Raw genomic sequence first — 23,307 nt, 5'->3', positions numbered from 1 at the left:
TACATTCAACATTTCTCACTTAAGATTTTGTTTAAAATAATTTATCAGGATTTACCAGGAAAAAAAAATCTACAATGTCAATATTGTAAAGGTTGCACCATGCTATCCACACCCATTATAACACTTGGCACATTATCATTTCCCCTGATATCACTGACACAATCTACATCTCAGACATTAAAAAACTTGCAATATCATCTTAAGTAACTTAATTGTATAAGTTATAAAGTTTTATCAGCAGATTGAATTTTAGAAAGATGGACAGACTTAAGCTTTAGAAGCATATTTGAGTTCTGGATACCACTTAACCCTTTACAACAGTATTGCTGCCTGATGCTCCTCAGCAATTTCTGGTCTTGAAAATGGTTTGAAGAATACAGCATGCTTCCTAGGGAAGGATCATCAGCCAATAGGGGTGGAACTTTGTAGAACAGCATAGACATTTCCTGAATAAAAGCTCCTTACTTAAGAATAAAAACAAGTTCCTTAATGAAACATCTTGTCACACGAAAGTAAGGAGTTGGAACATGAATAGGGAGGACAGTTTCATTAATATAAACAATCACAGAATGGTTAAAGGACCACTGGAGGTCCCTGCTCAGTCAGGGTCCCCTAGTGCACATGGCACAGAATTGTGCCCAGAAAGCTCTTGAATACCTCCAGGGAAGGAGGCTCCACAATTTCTCTGTGTAATCTGTTCCAGGACTTCATCATGTTCAGGTGGAACTTTCCATGCCTCAGTTTCTGCCTATTGCCTCTTGTCCTAAAACTTGGCACCATCAAGAAGAACCTGGCTCCATCATCTTGACATCTTCCCTTCAAATACCTATAGACACTGATATGATCCCCTCTCAGTCTTCTCAAGGGTGAACAAGCCCAGCTCTCTCAGCCTTTCCTCACGAGAGAGATGCTCCAGTCCCTTAACCTTCATTGTCACCCTCAGCTGGATCTGCTCCAGGAGTTCCATATCTCTCTTATATTGAGGAGCCCAGAACTGGATGCCAGGTGCAGCCTTGGCAGGGCTGAGTAGGGGGCAGGATTATCTCCCTCAACCTGCCAGCAGTGCCCTTCTAATGCACCCCAGGACACCACTGGCATTTTTGGCCACAAAGGGTGTTGCTGGCTCATGGAAAGCTCATTGTCCACTAGGACTCCCAGGCCATTCTCCACAGAGCTGCTCTCCAGGAGGTCAGTCCTGGTGCATGGGGTTATTCCTCCCCAGGTGCAGGACCCTGCACTTGCCCTTGTTGAATATCAGATGATTCTTCTCTGCTCATCTCTCCTAATTGTCCGGATCCTTCTGAAGGGCTACACAGCCCTCTGGGGTATCAACCACTCATCCCAGTTTTGTATCACCAGCAAACTTGCTGAGTGGGCACTCTACCCCTTCATGAAAGTCAACAGTGCTCTACAATTGTTTCTCAAGTATTTTTTTAAACATGGTTGCTTATCTATTCTAAGCTCAGTAAACCTAACTTTAATTCCTTCCTCAAAACATCACAATACTTATTATACAGTAACAAGACAGGAAACTTCTAGTTGTTTGTTCACACAATAGAATTATATTTATGCTTCTTGGCATCTGACAGCACACAGTAGATGCGGTAGCTCGACTATAAAATAATTTGGGTCACCTATTGTTGCTGTAGCATTGCATCCAAATATTCTGTATTCATATGAAGGAACATAGTTTTTTAATTACACTCCATAATTTAAGCATAGCTCTTCAATTGTGCTGACAATAATTGTTTTATTAGCATGAATTAAAGAAAAATATCGAGTTCAACTCAGAGAAAAGGGGAGTACACAATGCTTCAAAAGAGAAAACTGCCTAAAAGTGGGCAAGAAGAGTGTCAGGTGCCCATCTCTTCTCTGTGGTGACCACTGGAAGGATGTGAGGGAATGGCCTGAGGCTGTGTCAGGGGGCGTTAGTTTAGATATTAGGAAAGAGTTCTTCACCCAGCTGAGCACTGGAACAGGCTTCCCAGGGAAGTGGCCACAGATCAAGCCTAACAGAGTTCAAAAAGCATTGGGACAACACTCTCAGGCACAGGGTGTGACTCTTGGCACTGTCCTGTGCAGGACCAGGTGTTGGACTTTGATGATCCTTGTCGACCCCTTCCAACTGAGGATATTCTATGATTCTATAACTATTTCCTCCGGGAGGAAAAACGGGAGCATAGTTAAGGAAACTTTTTTGTTAGATTGCTTAAGGTAATTGATCTAGTGACCCATGATTTTTTCAAACAGCTTTTTAGTCTGACAGTTCTAAACTAAATTTCTGCCTCATGATGACTTAGGAAGCTGAACTTGATGACCCATGTGTTCCGTTTCAAGCCTGTGTGTCTACTAAAACATATCCAAAAGTCTCAAGAGAATAGTTTTTACCACATGTCTACTGTAAAACACTGAAAGAGAGCAGGATGTGTTTTTCCTGAGATACTGAGCAAACAACTTCCCTGATCCTTGACTGCCCTTTGGAGCAGGGCTGCCAACACTGTTTGTAATAGGCTCAGTACAGCATTAAGTTGTGCTTATTGGGGGACTGACCAGCTGCACACTGTCTAATACAATTATTCTGTCAAATCCTATTACTATTAGTGCAGTTTACAGGAGGAAATAATTTTTTCAGATATAATTACAGTGCTTCAGTGAGGAAAATCAAATATCTAAAAACTGAAAATCCATACTGCCAGATTCCTAAGATTACACAAATATTTTGTAAAAACACAGGTCAAACTGCTATCTTCCAACAGAAGCCTAGGCTATAGTTTTGGATTCATGTGAGGTGCTCTTCTCTGCTAATAGTACACATCAGGATCCCTAAGGTAAACACATAGTTCAGTCTTACCATGTGAAAATTCACACAGGTCAAACCTAAATCCTCTGTCTTGAGTTTGGCCTTGCTATATGCACACATCAGCAAAATGAATTGCATTATCTTCACTGCATTCTCAGGCCACCGTTTTTAGCAGTGAAAACTATACCTAGCCAGTGGCTAAAAGACAGTAAACTAATTCACTAATAACTTTCTTCAAAAGTTTATTACTCATTTTTCATACTGCCTCTCCATCTAGCCCTTGGATAGGACAATAAACATTGTCCACCACAGAACATTCTTTTTTTCTAGCTAAATGGACATTTTCTAAAACCAATATTCACTCCCTCATCTTTCCTAGTTATAAAACATTACTCCATGAGCAGATATCCATTATGTCATAATTTTTTTCAGACCCATATTAATGCAGGCAGACTCAGGTGAAAAGCTCCCCTGAGGATAACACTTTGGGTTTTTTTTCCAGATTAACTGTCAGTTGTACCATGGCAATCAAAGCAGAAAAACTCTTCATTCTCAAGAATCTAAATATTTCACCTTAATAAAAACACAAATTAGAGGACAGTATTGGCATACTAAATCAATTCCTGAATCTTAATTTTCACAGTGCCTGTCCATAACTATTCACGCTACTTTTAGTTGACAAGACCTGGACGATTCGCTCTATATTCCATTTTCCTATTGTTATTTTCCAGATTCAGGTATCAATGCGAAAGGTTTATACTTCTTATGACTACTGAGAAGTGGGTATTTTTCCATTACCAGAAGCAGGGATTTTGACAACTGCATACATTCCATTAATACACTCTTTTGGCCAGCTAACTGTCTTGACATCTGAAACGCTCTCACTGTTAGAGGAGTCACTTTTTCCACTCACAAGCTAATCTGAGCAAACTCATCCCCTGCCTCTTTGATCAACCTATGGTTGTTTAAGTAGAGGTTGTTGAGATCAACAATTTATGCACTATACAGAGGAGTATCTTCAACTACCTAAAGCTATACCGTACCAGGCTAATTATTTTGCTTATACAACCACATTGTATTTATTACAGACATTAGCAGTAAGTGGAAAGAGCATGGTTCCTCCATTACTGAATTAAACACAGTAATTATTAAGTGAAAACATAAAACATGAGTACAGCTAATAGAAAAATCAAATTTACCATGGAAACTATTCACTTATAAAATTGTTCTGGTATTTAACAACTATTAGATCCCAGAAGAAAGGTGTGAAATAAATAGCAGTCTAAATTTTATAGACAAGGGACTTTGATGTAATTAAAACTTTATCAGATAGCATTGTTTCCACCAAGTCCCCACAGGAGGCTACAGGCTAATATATTTCTTGTTGGCATAATGAAACACTGAGACTATATTTTAGCAAGTCATGTCATGTGTGAGTTTATATAAAAACCTTTCCAGTGCTACCATCATTAGCATACTTCACTGACAGTTCATGAGGTGTGAGATTCCTATACCTAAAAATTTCATAATAAACGAAGGTTTTCTATTGGCCCTTCTTTTACAACACACTTGTAATGTATTTTTTTTCAATTGCTAAGCATTTTTAACAACAAAAATATTCTTTTTCAATTCTAGAAAACAAGAACTATTTCAGCACACTAACTTTTCTTATGCCTTCTATCCATGTTCTCTAAGCTATGATTTCATCTATGTTTATTTCTTTGTGGGACACAGCAGAGCAGACAGTGTGACAAAATATTCCTACTACAAAGTACCTTAAGAGGGAACATATCCCCATAATATTGTGAAAATACAAGACTGAGTGCTCTTTATGTTCCAAAGACAACAATGAATTTTGGCCAAATAAAGTTGTTCAAATTAAAAATTAGGTTCTCATGTAAACACTGCTTTTGAGCAGTTATTTTTACTTATGACTCCTGAAGTTGATCACTGTACTTTGCAGTGACTAAGATACAAACCAGGCAATAGAGCACTCTCATCTCAATGACATTAAAATAGTAGTTTATAGCTCCATGAAGAGCAGCACTCCATGATTTTGACTTCTTTCCTGTTCTTTCAATAAGGGCGTAAAACAACCATGACAGCAAAGTCCCCTGCCTCCCTTAGTGATGTATGAAGAGGGGGGCTGCTGTCCCTGTTTAGCTATGAAGTGAAAAAAGAGCTTTTGACCGCTGGTTCTGCCTTTGAGTCTCACCATGGCTCTAACAAGCCTGCAGGGCCCCTCTGTGTGCCCACGGCCATCCTGGGAAGGTCCCCCCCATTCCTCAGTCTTTCAAATAATTACACACACCCTGTGAATGAAGAATAGTGAGAGCTCAAGACCAGGTCTTTAATAATGGCCAGTTCCCAGTGACATCAAGCACAGCTATTCAGGTATTTTCTCGGACAGCCAGGTTACTTCTGTTTAAATTTACAAATAACCTTCCTCTTGTTATTACAGAATACGCTGACATATTTCACAATTTTCATTCCATTCCTCCTACAAAACTCTGAGGAATATTCATGGTGGCAAGGACTGCAGGCTGTGCATCCTTCTGTAAATCTCTTTTTGGTCACTGGGATGGCCCTTACCATGTGCATCCATCCATATACAGAATGATGTATAACTGCATGTTAGTGGGCACTCAAGTTTCTCTCCAGCTACATGTCCTCTTCACTACCACTGGGATGCATCCCAACAAGCCCATTTAAATTTGCAGGAGCTACTGGCAAAACAAGCTTTATTAACTTTTTTAGGTTTTCCTATACAATTCAAAAGGGATTTGAGCTATATTTCTAAGTTCATTCACAAGTCACTGAAGCTGAGATTTACTAACACAGATTTAAGATATGTGCATAGCATAATGCATACTTGCCTAAGTTGTTCACAATTTCAAATTTAATAGCTTGGGTTTACTAAGCATTTATTCTCTTGTCTAGTTTTTGGCTGGTGGTTGTTGTCTTATTTTTATTTTCTTGGGGGCGGGAAAGGGATATTTTGTATTTGCCACCACTGTGCCTCTCTCTCCTGGATTTCAGGTGACACATCAATACATCTGGTCAAATAATCTTAGTTGAGAAACAGCTTATGAAAATAAACGTAAATGTTGTTGCAGTCAAATATGGATTTTTTTTATTTTTTTTTCTGTATTTCCTTTTCTTGTTGGGTAGGGTCAAAAAGAAGTTTCAAACTCCTTGCAGATGCATACATATCATCTCCTCTTGAGGGTTTTGAGCAAAAGAGAGAAGTCTTAAATTGCAGGTCTGTAATACATTAATGCCCTGCTTACCTACTGTTAAAAACACATTTTATCAGGGGAACAAATTCAGATTTTCTTTCATCATAGGAATTTAATACAATTGTCATGACCACCAGCCTTCTTCAAATAAAGTTCATGACTATAGCAATGAATTTGCTGCTCAGTATTGAATGCTATTTTACTGTGCTTAGGATTAGATATAAATAATCGCCCATTTTTTGCATGAATAGCTAAAAAACTTTTTTAAAAATACTTCTAAAGAAAACTCTTTTTTAAAAACAAACCCCAGAAACCACCAAACCCTTTTATTCTTTTTCCTCTGTGTTGGCCCAAGTTAGTTTTACGACATTCATTTAACTTGACATGATTTGTAACAAAACCTTCATTTTACAAGACAGATAGAAACAAAGCTGTCTTTAACAATGAATCACAATTCTAAACTTTATGATTCACCCAAGTATCTCCTTTGCCAAAAATGATGAAATGTGATAAAAAAGCTGAAGAATGGAAGTGTAAATAGTAAAGCTGTGATATAAAGCAAGGCATGCATATGCTCTAGTTACTCACAGATGCCTAAGATCAGACACCTAACCAGACATTTTTAGTGATTTCTAACTGCTAGTTTTTCCTTCGGATTTAATTATCTTTCAAACTAAAATATTAACAGTAGCGGACTATTTTGTTCAAAATAAACTGCTAATGAATGCATGGTCAGATGTGCCTTTTCCCTGGTGTACATTCCTATACTTTCTCATTTAACACATTTGCTGATAATCTGTGTGTTACAGTGTATGTGCATGGGCAATCAGATCAGAAATAGGACAATCTGATAGCAATGGCGACATCCCCTCGCAGTGAAAAAGAGGAACTCAGAACTCTTTTCACATTAAGAATGGAATTACTTGCTCTAATGAGTATCAATACAAAATGAAAGGGCAATGCATGGGAAACCAAATGGCAGAGATTACTTCTATAAGATTATTGTTTCTCTTTGTCATCAAAAGCAAATTGGCACAAACAGAGGGATGAATGTGTGATTTCTGCATTCATGAGCACCAGAAACTTGAAAGAGAACCCTTTCTCAACTGGAAAAAAAGATGCTGGTATGTTGATAGTTTTCACAGTATGGCAATATTTGTACGTTATTCACCAACAAACAGTTAAATGTACTGATCAAAATAGATGTATTACAGTAGCAATCATAAATGCAACACCAGAATGTTATACCAAATGGATTTCATATTTCAGTCTTTAGCATTTTGCGATTTGGGGGTGGTTAAAAGAAGTTGCACAGTAGTAACTCAGTCTTTTCTGCATCTACATCACAAAATAGCCATTAAAAAAATTATTTATAGTACAGGTTTTTTTTTTTATTGACATTATTATGCAAAGTTTTCCACAGCCTCTAGAAATTTAACTTAGGAGTAGCCAAGTGTGGAGGCTGGAGGGAGCCAAGAATTAACAGGGACAGGAGATAAAACCTCTTCTGGAATATTCTTTCAGAAATTAGTGAAATCTTTCTAATACTACCCAGGACAGAGCTCAGTCAGGCAGATGTTTGCTTTCAGGTCAGTCTCACTTCAGTGAGACCTTGCATGAAATCAGCTCTTGCGCAGCAGGCCAAACAAAATAACGTGTATCACTAAAAATTCACACATGTCTATTTTGATGGCAGAATTTGAAAAGTAAGAGGGGATAGGGAATCTGTTGATGACTTGTATAGGAGACAAATTATATTATCGAATAAAACATACTATTCATGTTCAAAGTGCAATCTTCTGAGGTGTGAAGTAAAAGAAAGAATTTAAGCTGATAATCTCTAGAATTAGAGAAGTGTGTTTTCCAAAGTGAAATTTACTTTTTTTGTTTATGTCAGTCTAAGGAAGAGTTGTACTACTGTGTTTAGCTCCCACAGATTATCAGTTTACATTACTGAGTACTAAAGTAAAAGATATGCTCAACACATTGTGATGTATCACAACATTGAGACACAATACATAATAGACCCGGGTCGGAAACTCACATTTTATGTAAATTTACATCACTTACATTAATGGGAAAAAATATTGGGCAAAATCCCCTCTGTCTTTAATGCCTATAAGTTTCACCACTGCAACAGCCTAAACAAAATTTAGATTCATATTTTGATATCTGGACTGAGGTACAAATACACTTTTGTTTTCTAACTCGAATAATTTGTTCTGTGAATTCTACAATGGAATGTATACATGGGATAGACCTGACAAAAAGAGTAGTAAACAAAAATCTTCCTTTCTAACAATTGATCTCAGGAACATTGACAGAATTCTATCGAAACCACCAGCTTTCTTCAGGCTTAGCAGCTCCAGGGGTTCGTAATTAAGGATTACTCGTCCTACCACTTGACCACATTACACTAGAGAAATACTTCCATTTCATCTGCTTGTGGGAACAAGATTACTGCTTGAATACATCATCTTTCACAAGATCAAACTCTGTGTAGTACCAAAGGGAAATTCTGCCAGTCTGTTTTAACAGATTTGAAAGCTACATGGCCATTAATTTCAAAATCATGTATTATTCTATATATGTGTGCCCTGTACATGATTGGAATTAAATTTAAGAAAATAAAAAGAAACTCTCATGACACAAAAGAATAATAAAATCCAATCTGCATGCACTATTATTAGCTATCTTTCTTTATTAAGTGACTTTGAGACAAAGTCAAGAGATTTAGGTACTACCATGCAAGCACAGAAAACAACACTTTTTACTATCTGAATTCCTGCCATCAAAGACAGAAATCTTATTTTCTCAGTGTGTAATCTGAATGTATCCTCCAGAGCTGCTAGAAATAGATTTTATTGTGATAGACCTTTGAAATAATTACCACAGCCAGAAGTCTTTTGTATTAGCAGACAACGCCTTAAGGTTTCATTTTGTGGTAAGCTCTAAATTGATCTCCTGTGACACTTTCTGAGTAAGTGGTAGGAGCTACTAGCTTAAGATTTACTCCATAACTTTTTAAGTATACCATGACCTCCTTTAATACTGCAAGGAAGTTAATGACCTGAACATTTCACTTCTGCAGTTTGCAATGTCCTTCCTCAGCAATGGCACAATCTTCTGAGCCAATAGTGCTTTAACAAATAGAAGTTTGCACTCAGAAACAACAAAGGAGAAAAACCTTCCTGGAATTCAAGGTTGACCAATAGTTCAAAGCAATTAAATTACTGTAACACAGTAAATAGGAACTGTATATATTCTCCTATTGAATGTATTTAATGCACCTAAAAAACCCTTATCCTGGCTATATTTAACAGAGCCACACATACACAACTCTGTTAAAGGCACAAAATTCTCTATGAAGACAAATGACAGCAAAGCTGCATTTGGATGCAAAAATTATTTGCTATTTAATGGGAATGGTGCAAAAATATCTGGATCACTGGGCTCAAAGGGTCAGTGGTTTTGAAGTCTAACCAGCAGCTGGTAAAGATTGTTTCACCTCAGTGGTTAATTCCCAGCACAGTTCTGTTTAGTCTCCTTAACAACCTGTACAGAAAGCATGCTCAGCAAGTTTGAGGACAATGGCAGTCTGAGCAATCAGTACATACCTCTGGAAGGATTGCCATTCAAAGGACCTTGACAAGATGGAGAAATGGGCTGGTGCTGAACTTTAACAGCATAAATGCAAAGTCTTGCATCTCTCATGCTCCCATTGTTCTCTGTAACTACTTTAATTTGAGAGTATAGAGAAGAAATATCCAAAATGTTCTTGGAGATAAGCAGTGAAAAGATAATGGGTCACACACACAAATTCCATCAGGCAGCAGGTGCCAGAAGAGGCTGTAGGATCTCCACACTCAGAGACTCCAAACATACTGAGACATGGCCCTGAGCACTTTCAATATTTTCCTTTGCTGATGCACATAAAGACAGATTAATGTTAACTTGCAAGGACTAAAATGTAAGGCATTTCCCACACCAGTGTAGCTATAGATGTCTGAGGAATAAATGACAGAAACAAAGGGTCTAACCTCTTGCTTGTAGTCCAGGTCCACAAGTCTCCTGTGCTCCCGGACTGTCTTGGCGCACATACCATGGTACCAGCTGGCACCTGCGCCATTTGTGTGTCTTCCACCTGAAATGAGAGGGGGAGAAATCCTTCTAAACCTTGTAGCCATCAAACCTCAAGCAGCACAAGTGATAGACAGTACTATAAACCACCATAAGCTGCTGCTTTTTCTCACTAACTGGTCACAGGCAATTCATGAAAGAACAGTACCTAAACTTATCCATATTCTGTTAACTATTTTTTTCTTTTAGGATGAGGCCACTAAGAACACATGGGAGAAAGGAGGTAGTAAAGGTAGAAAGAAAAAAGGAGAGATAAGAAACATGAAGAAAAAGTAGCTGCAGGAAAGTATTGGGACAGTGGCCTTGAGTGATTGCAAAGGTGCTCAGGAAATCCCTGGAATCTTGGCTTGCTGAGTGGCAACATGTTACAAATATGGAGCCAGCCAAGGAAACCAACACAATGGGTCCACCATAACAAAAATAAAACTCAAACAAAAAACTTGAAACAAATCATCAATAACAAATGCAATACTGCGCTGATTAAATTACTCTATCATTAATATAAACTGCTATGCAACTTTTACAGAGTTCCCTGCTAGTGCTACAGAATACCCCAGCCCTTAAATACAACACATCCAGGCAAGTCTATTTGTTATCACAGCTCTAAAATAATGCACAGTTGTCCACAGCTCCAACCATCAGAAGTTTGCATGTTTTAAAGTATTTCAATGTTTTGCACCTCAAGTTTCATTCCAATCTGCCTCTGTGGGACAGCAACTAAGGCATGAGCCAGCTGAGTGTGTGAGTCCATCTGCCACAGCATGTGTGCAGGTCAGAAAGATGCTAAAGGAAATATATGGAACATGTGTTTAGTATTAGTTCATGCCATGAAATATAAATGACCCCATCTACCACTCTCTCGCAACTCTTCTTTCTTATGCTCAGCACATTATCATGCAGCTCAGATACTGAATATGCTAAAGAGATGAGGAGCAGCCAGCATTTTAAAAGATAAAACTCTGACTCTCATTTTAACCATAAAAAGTTCTTGAGCTCTATTTCTCTGATGTTTAGAGTACTGATTTTGGTAGCTTCCCAATGCTCTTTTCAATCTTTTTATATCTTTTAGTTGCATAAAGTGTGATCTCCTAATGAATTTTCAGTGATAATTCATATGAGCTGATGAAAGCAACACATTTCTTTAATCTCAATTTCTTTCATTAAACTAAGATTAAATTCTATTTGTACCTTTGCAACAGACAGTAGTTTCATGGGAATTATTCATAAAACGAAACAAATTTTTTTATAATTTTGTCAAGTAAACCTAATGACATCAGAATTTTCTAAACTTTGTCTCCATCAAGAACAAGATCTTGTTTTATGTCTAGACCTTCTCACACACTCAGATAAATATGACAGAACTACCCAAATATTTTCTTAAGCAAGAATGGTTCCACCTTCTGGAATAATCCTCAACATTCTGTGGTGAAGATCAGGGCAATGCAGAGGACACAGGGCATATGGGGGATATCTTCAGCTCTGGACTCCTGACTCTGTCAGGGCTTACAGGGACAGAAAAATGAAGGATATAGTAGATTGAACAGTGTGGCACCAGTAATCAGCTCTCCTTAACATATAAGCTTGCAGTTCAGTTAACACTTCAGATATTTTAGAAATATTTGTTTTAAATGTTTAGAATGTCAAAACACTTTCTAGGAAAAATTTATTCTGGAAAGTAACTGCTATTTGTTGCGATGTTCTTTCAAAGGAACTGGAACAAAATTAACCAGTGATTCCCTGTGGGCCCACCTGAGTTTACATATCTGTTGTGAAACCTTGGTTCAGATATGTATCCTATTTTTCTAAATAGCTCATGTTAGAAAAACAACTACTGCTAAGAAATGGAATTCAGCAAACTCTAGAGGTAGCACAAATTTAAAAATCATGTCTGAGCTGTTTCTGGTTGATTGTCTCACATACCTGTAGCTATGACAGACAGGAGAAGCTTCACATTCCCTTTCCTCAAACAAAGAGTCAGGGCACTCCCGACCACCATTGGCAGGGAGCTGGATGATGACTCGGTGACGGGACTGCTTCCTTACTGTGACACCCCCTGCAAAGAATAGAATAGCTGGTTTCTGCTGCTGCTGCTTAGGGTTTAATCTAATTAGGGTGAAAACAAGGTTTTTGAACCAATTGCCATAATATTGACGTTCTATTTTGCCCATAAGCAGAAAAATTAAGCCTAATAGAAAAAACACTTCAATTTCAGCTCAAGGCCAGAAAGCAGAACTAAACAGAAAGCAATACCAGCAATACTGAACAAATGAACAGGCAGCTGAAATTAATAAACAGTTCAAAAGAACAAAAATTAAACCAGCTCAGTTAGCTGCTACATTTTACAGTTTGAAGGTGTAAGCTTGCCCTAATCATTTGCATGTAGAACCAGAAATAGAAATATCACTCTAGAATTCCTTTGCAGTTTGCAGTTTTTAATTATTACAGTCATCCATTATTAATGATAAACAGTAAATAGTTCCTGTAGGAATTTTGATTTCAGTCATCTTCAGGTATCGGTTCTTCAGGCAGAAAATGAAGAGAAAAGCTGCAGATCTGTATTAGTTCCACAGCAATGCCTATGTTAGGTAAAAATCTTGGAGGGTTTTTATTTTTTTTCACAGAGAGCAGTAGAGCAGATATTTGGCTGACTGGGCTGATATCAGCTTTGGGTGGGTTATTACAGCAGCTGCAGCTTGTCTGATCACAGAAGCGTGCTGGACCACAGCCAAGCAATTGTAATTAGGAGTGAGCAGTAGGAGAATCCCGGCGGTGGCTCTCCACCACCTGGCCACTCTTCAGCACAGAGGAAACCCTTCACTCCCGAGTCAAACAGCTCCAGGAAATGCCAGGAGCTGGCACAAGGGGCAGGACAGACGTGCAGCCCAGCAAAGCTACTGACCTGCTTGTTGGCACAAATGGGTAAACCCCATGAAATAAAAATAGTTTTTGTAGTATAAAGGGAGTTTGATTCACTGAACAGACAAAAGACCTGTAGTTCACAAATATACTGTTTTATAGAAGCCTGCACAATAGTTTGTGTAAATATTCATGAAGATATGCTCATTGCATCAAGTACTTTCTTAAAAAGCCACAGAAATGGGAACAGAAAACAATGGCATTTTTGCCCAGTATGATCTCCTCCAACAAAAAAATTTCAAAAAGAACAATTAATACTTATGTAAAATAACTCATATATAATAATGAATATTTATTTAATAGAATAAGATTTAATGGATTCAAGTCCCTGCTCTTTTACGAAGGTTATGAATCTAGTTTTCCTAACCCCTTTCTTAATTTGTTAGAATGCACTAAACACTGATAGGAATTACTGCAAAAATGCCTTTCTGTTTGTGTCCTTTACCAAGCATAAAGAATTGGCCACGACAGCCCAAGTCTTTATGTTGGATGTAACTATATCTTTTACATTCTAACTATATCTTTTACATTCTGACAATATGGTAGCTGTGAGTAATCACCATGTCCCACACAGGGATTAGCACTGTGTGGAACAGGGAGTATTACAGAGTCTGTCTGTAATAGTACATATTAGAAAAATGCCTCATGTTAAGCTTAATAAGAGAAAAAAAAAGCATAAAATGTGGCCAATATTAAGCCTGTCATCACACTAACTTCACGTGTGATTTCAATGTAATAAAAATTCAGGAGATGCCTGCACTGTTTTGAAGAGCTTTGCCAAGTGTATTAAAACGGTGTTGGATTTTAAATCATACCATTCACATCAATTTAAAGTCTTTTGATTTTTATTAACTCTCCTTCAATTTTCCTTGGTATGGAAGCAGCCAGACAAAATTATATACAATTGCATATCTACTTAGCTACATACTTATCTCCTTGTATATAAAGACTCGGGTTTTTCTGATGAGCAAACAGCACAAACTTAGGTTTGCCTAAAAGTCTGTTTATTTTATAATCTGAAAATTTAAATGCTAACATTGTGTAAGCATTGATGTTAAGATGACGTAAGAGTATTAAGATAACGTAAGAGTTATGCGTCTACCCTGTAACTAGTTATCTCTTTATCAGTGTAAGCCGCAAGTGGGAGTTTGCAACATATAGAAAATGGATAGAAATAACTGTTCTTTTCAGCAAAATCTCTATGTTCTCCCTGCAGCAGCTGTACCAGGTATTACATGTCCTCTGTCAGAAAGAGACGTGTATAAGCATTCTGCCAAAAGTGACTGCTATTCTGACTCCCTATTTTTTATATCCTTAAAATTTCTTAGCATGCAATGGATAAAATTACCTTCTTGACATGAAGAAGGACACACTGTCCAGTCACTGAATGGAGTCACAATACAGTCCTTTCTACAGGGAAGCAGACAAGGTCTCACAGTTTCAGGTCGAAGGCTTTCAGGGCATCTAACAAAAAAAATTACAAAGAAGCATGAGCAAATAAACAACCACTCTGCAATGATGTAGTGAATCATAGTGAGGTACTGAATGCCTGCAGGCATGTGAGGACAGTGCTTGTTGCCCAGAATTCACCAGGATGGAGCAGAGACATAAAAACTATCAGCAATTAAATACATGTGGTGAAAGCAAGCCAAATCTGGCATATTCTGCACCTCAGGATTTAAATAATCATCATCCCTCACTCCCCATGCTAGACTTCATACATTCAGGGTTATTCTCAAGCTTTTAGATACTTATGAAGAAAAGTCGTATCATTTAGGTTAGTAAAATACATTTTCAGGTCTCATCACTTTATCATAAATATAAACTCTGGAAGGAGGCATATTTAAAACAAATAACACTGCTAACCCAGGAACAAAAAAGTATAAGCTGGTGGTGATTGTGAGAGAAACCAGAAAAGGATTTAAAACTGCCAGATCAATGAGACTGAGAAAGACTGTCAGGAAAGGCAGAAAAACCTTACTTGTTTTAGGAAGAGGCTTGATCAGCATATAAAAAGGATTATTGGACTGCCACATATGGGACTCATTACCCAGGTCATTTTCCCCATTCTGTGGGGATTCTGTCTTTTTTCATCATGGAAAACAACTCTCTATGCCACAATATTGTTTCTGAATAATACAATAACTCTTACAGAAATACTGAAAATATTTTAAATAATTTCAAAATTACTACTGCTCTAAAAACATGCAGACTGTGGACTGCCTGAAGAATACATAAAGATGTAAGAAAAACATCACATCCATATTTGGGAGCTTTTGGATCATTACAAAAGAACATTACTATGACTAGCTTTTCCTCTTTTCAGTGCAGGACAGCTGGGACCAGAGAAGTGAGAGAGGCAAGTCTAATGGTAAACTATCAAGAAAATCTAGTCTCCATGATCAGCAGAGAACTATGCCTGTGTGATGTGAGGAGGACAAAAACTGATCTGCAGCTTTACAGGAACATACTCTTCAACAACAATACTTGCTTGTGCATGCTTTCCATTGGTAGTCTCTGCATTTTCCTGTCAAAATTCATATATTCTTCTCAGTATATGATCAATTACCATGAACCAGCACCAATTGCTTGGTGCCCTCTTAAAATGGGATCCCTGCCCTTTCTCTTTTCACCCCTTCCACCAACGTGAAAAACCATGAAATAATACAGCTATAGCAACACAAATCCCCATCTCTTCTCTGCAAGTTCTCTCTACAGTCTTACGTCAACTTGTGCCTTCGGTCTATGTGATTCATAAAATCAGATTCTATATGCAAGGGCGTATCTAGATATGATCAGATACACTTTAAAAAAAACCTCTGCTACCAATCACATATATTGACAACGTTGTCAGAAATATTCTTTAAGGTTAAAATTAAAATGTTTCTGAAAAGCATTGAACATTGGCTTGCTAATGGCTTCTCTTGCATTAGCTTTTTCCTCTAAAAACAGAGAGAAATGAAAAGCATACAAAACCATCTGAAATATACACATTCACCATTCACTATTTCACTGAGAGCCTCATCTTTCAGGAGCACTAAACACTACAATTCCTCTTCAGATACTTAGGAAAGGCAATTAGTTCAATTAGAACACCATTTCTATGCTTTATATTGTTTGTATTTACTATATATGGCTTAAAACAAAGTATTGATTTTTTTTGCAGTCCTTACTCAAGGTCAAATTAAACAGAAAAGATACATGCTGGAGTCTGTAACTTGTGAGGCAGATAATGCCAATAATATTGATTGTATCATACCACAGTAATCCTTTTTATTAAGGGGAGTTTAAAACAAGGTTCCTATTTACATTTTCATGTTAAATGTCTGGGTCTTTAAAAATGATTCAGTGATTTTGATGTGACAATTTGAAGGGCCAACCAAGACCTTTTTCATTTCACATGATTCATTTATAAAAGAAGAAAACAGTCCTCCTCCCAGAATTTAACATCAAATCAAAGGTAGAGGAATTTACAGTAGATTTAAAAAGGATGATAAATCATTAGAGGTTTGTGGGTTTTTTTATGTAAATGTACCAAACAAAGGATAATTGTATCATGACTAAATAGAACAGCAACTTAATACAGACACACAACAGTTTAGATTACTGAATGTGCAGACATTACTCCCCACACTTCCATTTAAAGGAAATTAGGCTTAAATCTACTGCAGAATAAAAACAACAAATGGCAGGCATCAAGCAAATATTTAGTGTGAAAATAGCTGCCTCATGAACTTCCTAAATGACCTCTGCTAACAGTTCTTAGAGTTCTGAATCTATTCTGAGTGGGATGTATTTACAGACTGTCAATCCCTACAAAGATATTATCAAATGCATTTTATCAGCATCTAATCTGTATTTAACCCTGGTCACACACTAAACTGTAAAACCAAATCATTGGGCCAAGGGGATAACATAAAAATACACGTAAATGAGAAAAAATCACAAAGTTTGTCAAGCTAATGTTCAAACTAATGTTTCAAATCAATGTCATATCAGTTTCCATTATGCTACACCTCCTTGGTCTGGTTCTGAGAAGAGTTTTACTGTATTTAGATTCATATCACTATTTTTGAGTGGAACCACACTAATCCATAGCGTGCAGCTTGTTTGGAGGCAACACAAGGATCTTGGAAAAGGTGCTGCTCTGCATGTCACACACATACTCCAAGAATTTTATTGTGATTCAACCTGATGGTGGCAAGGAGCCAACTGGATTTAGTCAGCTGTCAGCAGAATCACCCCTGTAAACACCACCCATTAAAGTCCATAGTGAGAAAGGCATTGTCTAGTCTTCCTGTTGTGCCAGTTTTGTATTTGTAGAAGATATGTTCCCTCATGAGAACACAAAGAAGAAGGTCTTTCTGCCTTTGCAAGCAGTCATTGCTGATAAAAATACAAAGCAGTAAAATCCAAATATAATTACAGCATGAAGATATTTTTAAAGATGTTTACTTTTTTGGGCCTACTTGTCCCACGTTGACTCTGACACAGATGACCTTTCTTGTCTGCATCCCCACAGAACAGGTGGCCTCCCCATTCCAGCTGGCAGAGGAGTTGAAAGCAGAGACAGATGTGTCCTCTATGCACTGTCCCCACGGGCCGGTCTGCCAGTGATAGACAGTGCAAGAGTGCTCGTTGCAGCTGCGTGTCTCCTGGAGGGCACTACTGTTTGGGCACTGTATTCCCCCTGGAACAATAAAAGAGGGCCAAAGATCGTTCACTGGAAGGAGATAAATTTATTTTTATTTAGAAACAACACATACCACAAACCCACTTTGAAATTTCTTAGTTATATATAATCAGTTTGATCACAAGAAAGAAATGCTACTCCTTTTTCCTCCTCCTCCTCCTTATATGCCCAATATTGACAAATTTCGGTCAACATGCCACACAGATCAGAGTGTTCATGGATAGTATATAAGTCTCTACTGAAAGGATAATAAAATAATCATAACTTCTATAACACACCAATGTGCTTGGAGTAATCTTACAGCCTTATTATTTAGGTGTTCTCTAGAAGAGACTGCAAGAAATCACATAAGATGTATAAAGGCTCTAGGCAGAAAATATGGTTAATTATTCTACCTATGCATGTGTAAAGACCACTGTTCATATCTCATTCACAGATCAATTAAAATATTTTTGGAGCTCTTGTCCAGCTCCCAGTGGATGTTTTTCCATGCTGTGGATGGCACAGCTGGCGATTTCAGGTCCAGATTAGGATAACAAAGCCTATTGCAGTTTCAGGTTTAAATGCAACCAAGTGTCAATGATTGTGAAGAACAGCTCAGATGATCTATCTTTGTTGTGTTTGGTTCCAGAGAGTATCTAGGGGTTATTATAGTCAAGCACTTCAAAGCTACTTTGGCCTCCCAGTCCTCCAGGAGAAATGAAGAGGTCTTTCCTACCAGAGGTGGTCACAGGCTATTGGATGCCCAGCCCTGTGAGCAGACATCACATCTGCTAAATATCTGGTGTTATTATTAAGCACACATTTAAGAATCTTAAATCTAGATTCTGGCCTACAAGGAACAATGGGACTTCTGTCTCCAACTGATGGAAAGACAGCAAAAAAATCTGAGCAACACTTTAGCCTCCCCTAAAATATAAGAGAAGTAAGAAAGACAATTGAAAGATGAGTTTTTTATTACTTAATGCTGATGATCCATATGACTTTTTCTCCAAAAACCAAAATTCAGGCTCACACCAAATGCATGTTGTAGAGTATATTGTCCTTTATACCTCAGCACTGAACTTCAGGCTGACTGTTTGTTCTACAGATATGCAGGAAGGAAGGGGTTTTAAGCATTCATTGAAATGAAACAAAAAAAGTAACTGATGTAAAAAAAGTAAATCAAAGAAAAAACAGATGCTTCAAATACTCCAACACAAGAAAGTCAAGTAACTAGTATAAAAATACTTTATACCCCAAGTTGTTCTGTATTGTCCAGATCTGCAGCAAACATGAGAAAAGGTTCATTCTAATGAAAACACTACAGAAAATCATAATTCTCAATTTATTTCTCTAAGAATTTTCTTAATTTCTGGCTTGTTTCTAAAAATATTGCTTTAACCAAGCAACAGGAAACATAGTTGAGATGTCATGCCACAGACTAGCTAATCTTAAACTTTGCAAAGGGGGATTAGAAAAACCTACAAACATGTGAATCTAATAAAAAATAACTTGATTTTTTTTGGTTCTAAAAGGATGTAACTCAAATCTATCAGAAATTCTTAAAATCTGCTTATGTCAATGTGCAGAGCATAAAAACAAAATGCCAGATGCATTTTCTTAAAAAGGAATTTAGAAAATAAATGTTAAAATAAAATTATGGCTATGTAATAAGTTTCATAAAGTTATCTAATCATCATCCTTCAAGAAAAAAAAATCAGCTAACACCAGCAGATAGGAATATAAGCAAGAAAATAAGAAAAATGAGTGCATTTTGAACAGGAAAAAAAATAAAGTGACAAATTATTTGTCATGGTAAAGAAAATTGATCCATGTGAAGAGTCTAGACAAGTTCCTCCATTAAGGGGGTTAAATGAGGAAAATTTAAGAGATATAGGGAAGGTTAATAAACTTAGTATTTTCATCTGATGGTAGTTCAAGAAAAAAAACAAGGGAAATACTTAACAAAATTCAAAAATTAAAGGGTGTGTGTGTGTGGGAAAAAATATTTCCCCAGAATTGAACACCACAGGCACGAGTTCCCAAGACATTTGAGAATAAAGTGATAACTTAGGTTTGGTTTTGACATCTATGCGAGAATATATACTCAGGAAAAAAAATGAGATTGACATTGACTTGTAAATGAAAAACATTGGGGCATGAATGTCTGCAGCTCAGTGGGAATCCAGTTCTGTTCAGATTAAACCAGGAGTTAAAAAAAACATGCAAAGAGTGAACAAAATGTGGAAGTAATGCTACTAAAATAAAAATCAATGTGCCATTCTCTCCAGGAAAACAGCATTCTCTTGTGCTTCCTCAAATTTAACTAGGTACAGAAAATGCAGAAGGGGTTGGAAAACTGGCAGTTAGAGATGCCCTTTACAACATCTGAGCAGGGGTAACAGCTTTATGAGCATATCCCCAGCAGAGGACAGGTTTGACAGGAACATAAAAGTTAATGTGTCACAGAAAAAAACATAAAATAGACATTTGAATCCATCAGAATATAGGAAAAAGACACATACAATAAAAAAACATATCGTTTAATAATAAATGATTAGATGACAGTAAATAACTGCTTGGCAGTACTAAAAATAATAATTTCAAGGATTAAAAAAACAGTTGGGGCTGAAACATTTAGTTTTGGGTTTGGATTTTTAAGTAAAGTAGACTTGGAAGTGAAAGACTAGCTTTGCAGAGGGACTTGCATATTGCTCATAAAGTAGCTGACAGAATTGTCATATATTTAGATTGCTTTTCTGCCTGATTTGGAGCTACTATTGGGTAAGAAACCTTACTCTAGGATATTCAATAATTGGATTTTATAAATCTTCTTTTGTGACATTGACTTGATAACTTTCAAATTTCAAAACATTAAATATTTTTTAAAGCATTTAGGATCATTTTAATTAATCATTGTGATATCACTTGATTTTGAAAATGCATATAGTTTTATAAATGCATTTCAAAACAGATGGAACAATCTTAAAGTCTGAGAAAAGAGATGTGACTGAAGTGCCTTTTGTATTCTAGTGAGTGAAATGGGTGTTACTCATTTCTTTGCTGTAGGCATAAGGCAGGCACTTCTCAAGGCAGCTGCACTTCCTGAGGATAGACACAGTCAGACCCTGCTCCTGTTCTGCAAATATTGATGATTCCTCCCCTGGTTATACCAGTTACACAAAACAAGCCTGTCCAAATTACACAACAGGTCAGGATGCAGAGTGAAGCCATGGTAAATGGGAGGTCTGTCCTCAAGTCTTTTCCAGGATAGAATATGAACCCCTGACCCCTCACTACGGTCAGCAATCTGAGCTGATGGGCTCCTGAGCAAGAGCAGCACTGTAACACACCCTGCCTGGCTCATCTTTCTCACACAGGTGTCAGGTCACTTAGCAAGTCTTGCCTGAAAATTCAGGTTGCACAGTTCCAAAACTAAGTGGCTTTTTTTAAATTCCTGTTTCATGAAAAACCTCATGTTCTCCAAAACTTATTATTTCGTGAATGAGAAATTTGCTGCTGAAACAATTACTCAGTTCTGTGCTTTTAGATTTAATTACCAAGCACTGTTATTTCAAGCCAGGATTCAAAAATTAAAAACAAACTCAATAAGTGTAGGAAGAGTAAATACATTAAAAAACCCTATGCATAACTTCTTATTTGCAACTATGAAGTCAAACTGTACTGGAATTTAACAGGAATAAAATTTTAAAACATATCAACAACGATTTAAGCATTGAGAAGAAACTCCTTTGATCCAGCTATTTCTTACATATTCAATAATTCAATCTTGCAGATAGATGAGGAGAAGAGCAGTTGATCCCTGTCAAAGAGTATATCTGAGATGAGATGGACTACTGATATTCTACACTCTTTAATTGTGATGCCCAGTACTCTGTTCTGTATGGTCATGGCAAATTGTTCTTCTGGCATTACACTTTGCTAATCTATGAGCATGTAAAACCCATAGTAAAGCACTGCCATGCCTATCCATCCCTGCCCTAAAAGAATAATAATCTAAAAACTTCCTTTCCCTCTCATTTTAATAAATCAAGCTTAATAATAATAATAAAAATTTCCCTTCCCTCTCATTTTAATAAAGTAAGCTTTTAAGTCACCTTATTTTCCTCTTCATATTGGACTTCTTTTTTTTTTTTTTTTGGTTTTGGTTTGTTTTCTGGGAGGTAGGGTGTTAAATCTTTACTTTTCCAAAACTAGTTTGACTGATCACACTTAGGATGTATCCACAACATTAGTGTTATGCTGTATTGCACCAATTTATCAGTGTCACTCTATGGCAGTGTATAATCAATACAGAATCAATCTACGTATTTGTTAGTTACTGAAAAACTAAGATACATTCAGTACTTTTTAGTTTCAGGTCCAGTAGTAATGTGAAACAGTCTTATGCACACTACTAATTATATAAGATTTATTGTAAGCAGGGAATAAAAAAAAAAGAACAGAAATATTAAGCAGAATATAAACCAAAAGTAGACACACCCTACATTCAAGAAATAAGATGAGCTGTATATGACAACTTAATAGATTTATGCAGAACAACTATATGATGTATCAGGTAACATCACTGTGTCCTTTGCTGTCATTTTATATTTTGAGACAGTGATTTTCTGAGCTTCTTACTGTACCATGAAGGTATATTTGACAGTGACACAAATGAGCTAACACTGTAGGCAGTCTCACAGACAGGCAAATTTATAAATCGCTTTGCCTTTCAAACCTTCAAGCTGAGGACAATGATTTCAGAAAAAAATATCAAAAATGGTTATTGTGACACTCATTTCCACATGGAGTCATCTCATAAAGCACAGTAAGTCTTTATCTTATGAAGAGACTCCTTTCTCTCCACTGAATGCAAGCACATAAGCCCATCCCAGATGTGCATGACCACACCGTGCTTGAGGCTCTGCAGTGCGTGGTTTGGCCACATGAAAAGGGTCTTGTTTGGAATGAGGAAATGATGATGAGAGGGCATAAAACTGAAGTCAGCTCCTGGCTCAAGCAGAAATCAGTGTTGTGCTGGAGGGGCAGTCGGTATCCCAGAGCTCATTAGAAAACTGTCACTGTTGTAATTTTCATATGGCTTATATATTTTCTGCGAACCTATTCCTTACACTGAGGAATTATTACAATACTACTGAATTATTCCTATTCTAAATCATAAAAAAAAAAAAAGAGAGAAAGAAAAAAGATTAGATTGTGCTTGTTTCCTGGTGGCCAGTCATGTTAATTTGATGGTTTCTTCAAACCAATTCAGCATCAGAGATAGCGGGGTAATAAGAGGAAAACAAATTTCTTAGGTGTGAAATGACATAGCTCTATTACAGACAGTTATATGCCAATATTAACAAGAAAAATGGCAGAATATAGTATTTTTCATTTCAAGAGGAGAGAAACTGAACAATCACAGGCAATACTTGATTAAAAGCTGTCTGAGAGCCAGATATAAAAACCTATTTCACATGTATCTATAGATCCTCAAAAATTTCAGGGGGGTGTTCATGCTTAAGTACCCA

At 37.0% G+C, this 23,307-nt stretch overlaps 1 protein-coding gene across 7 annotated transcripts in view; it reads right to left on the bottom strand.

The window, feature by feature from the left end:
- Positions 1–23,307, bottom strand: part of THSD7A (thrombospondin type 1 domain containing 7A) — a 266,504-nt gene that overhangs the window by 44,835 nt on the left and 198,362 nt on the right. For all 7 annotated transcript variants that reach the window (XM_086855894.1, XM_086855865.1, XM_086855880.1 and 4 more), the window contains 4 exons: positions 17,551–17,785; positions 14,444–14,559; positions 12,100–12,232; positions 10,080–10,183 (listed from right to left, as the gene is read on the bottom strand). In XM_086855894.1, the coding sequence (XP_086712020.1) occupies positions 10,080–10,183; positions 12,100–12,232; positions 14,444–14,559; positions 17,551–17,785 (588 nt within the window). The remainder of the gene's footprint in view (positions 1–10,079; positions 10,184–12,099; positions 12,233–14,443; positions 14,560–17,550; positions 17,786–23,307) is intronic.

This window comes from Cyanistes caeruleus, chromosome 1 (genome assembly GCF_971803275.1).
Source record: "Cyanistes caeruleus chromosome 1, bCyaCae1.hap1.1, whole genome shotgun sequence".
NCBI classification, from domain to species: domain Eukaryota; kingdom Metazoa; phylum Chordata; class Aves; order Passeriformes; family Paridae; genus Cyanistes; species Cyanistes caeruleus.
Note: the sequence above shows the minus strand (reverse complement) of the source record. Positions and strands in the feature narration are given on the sequence as shown.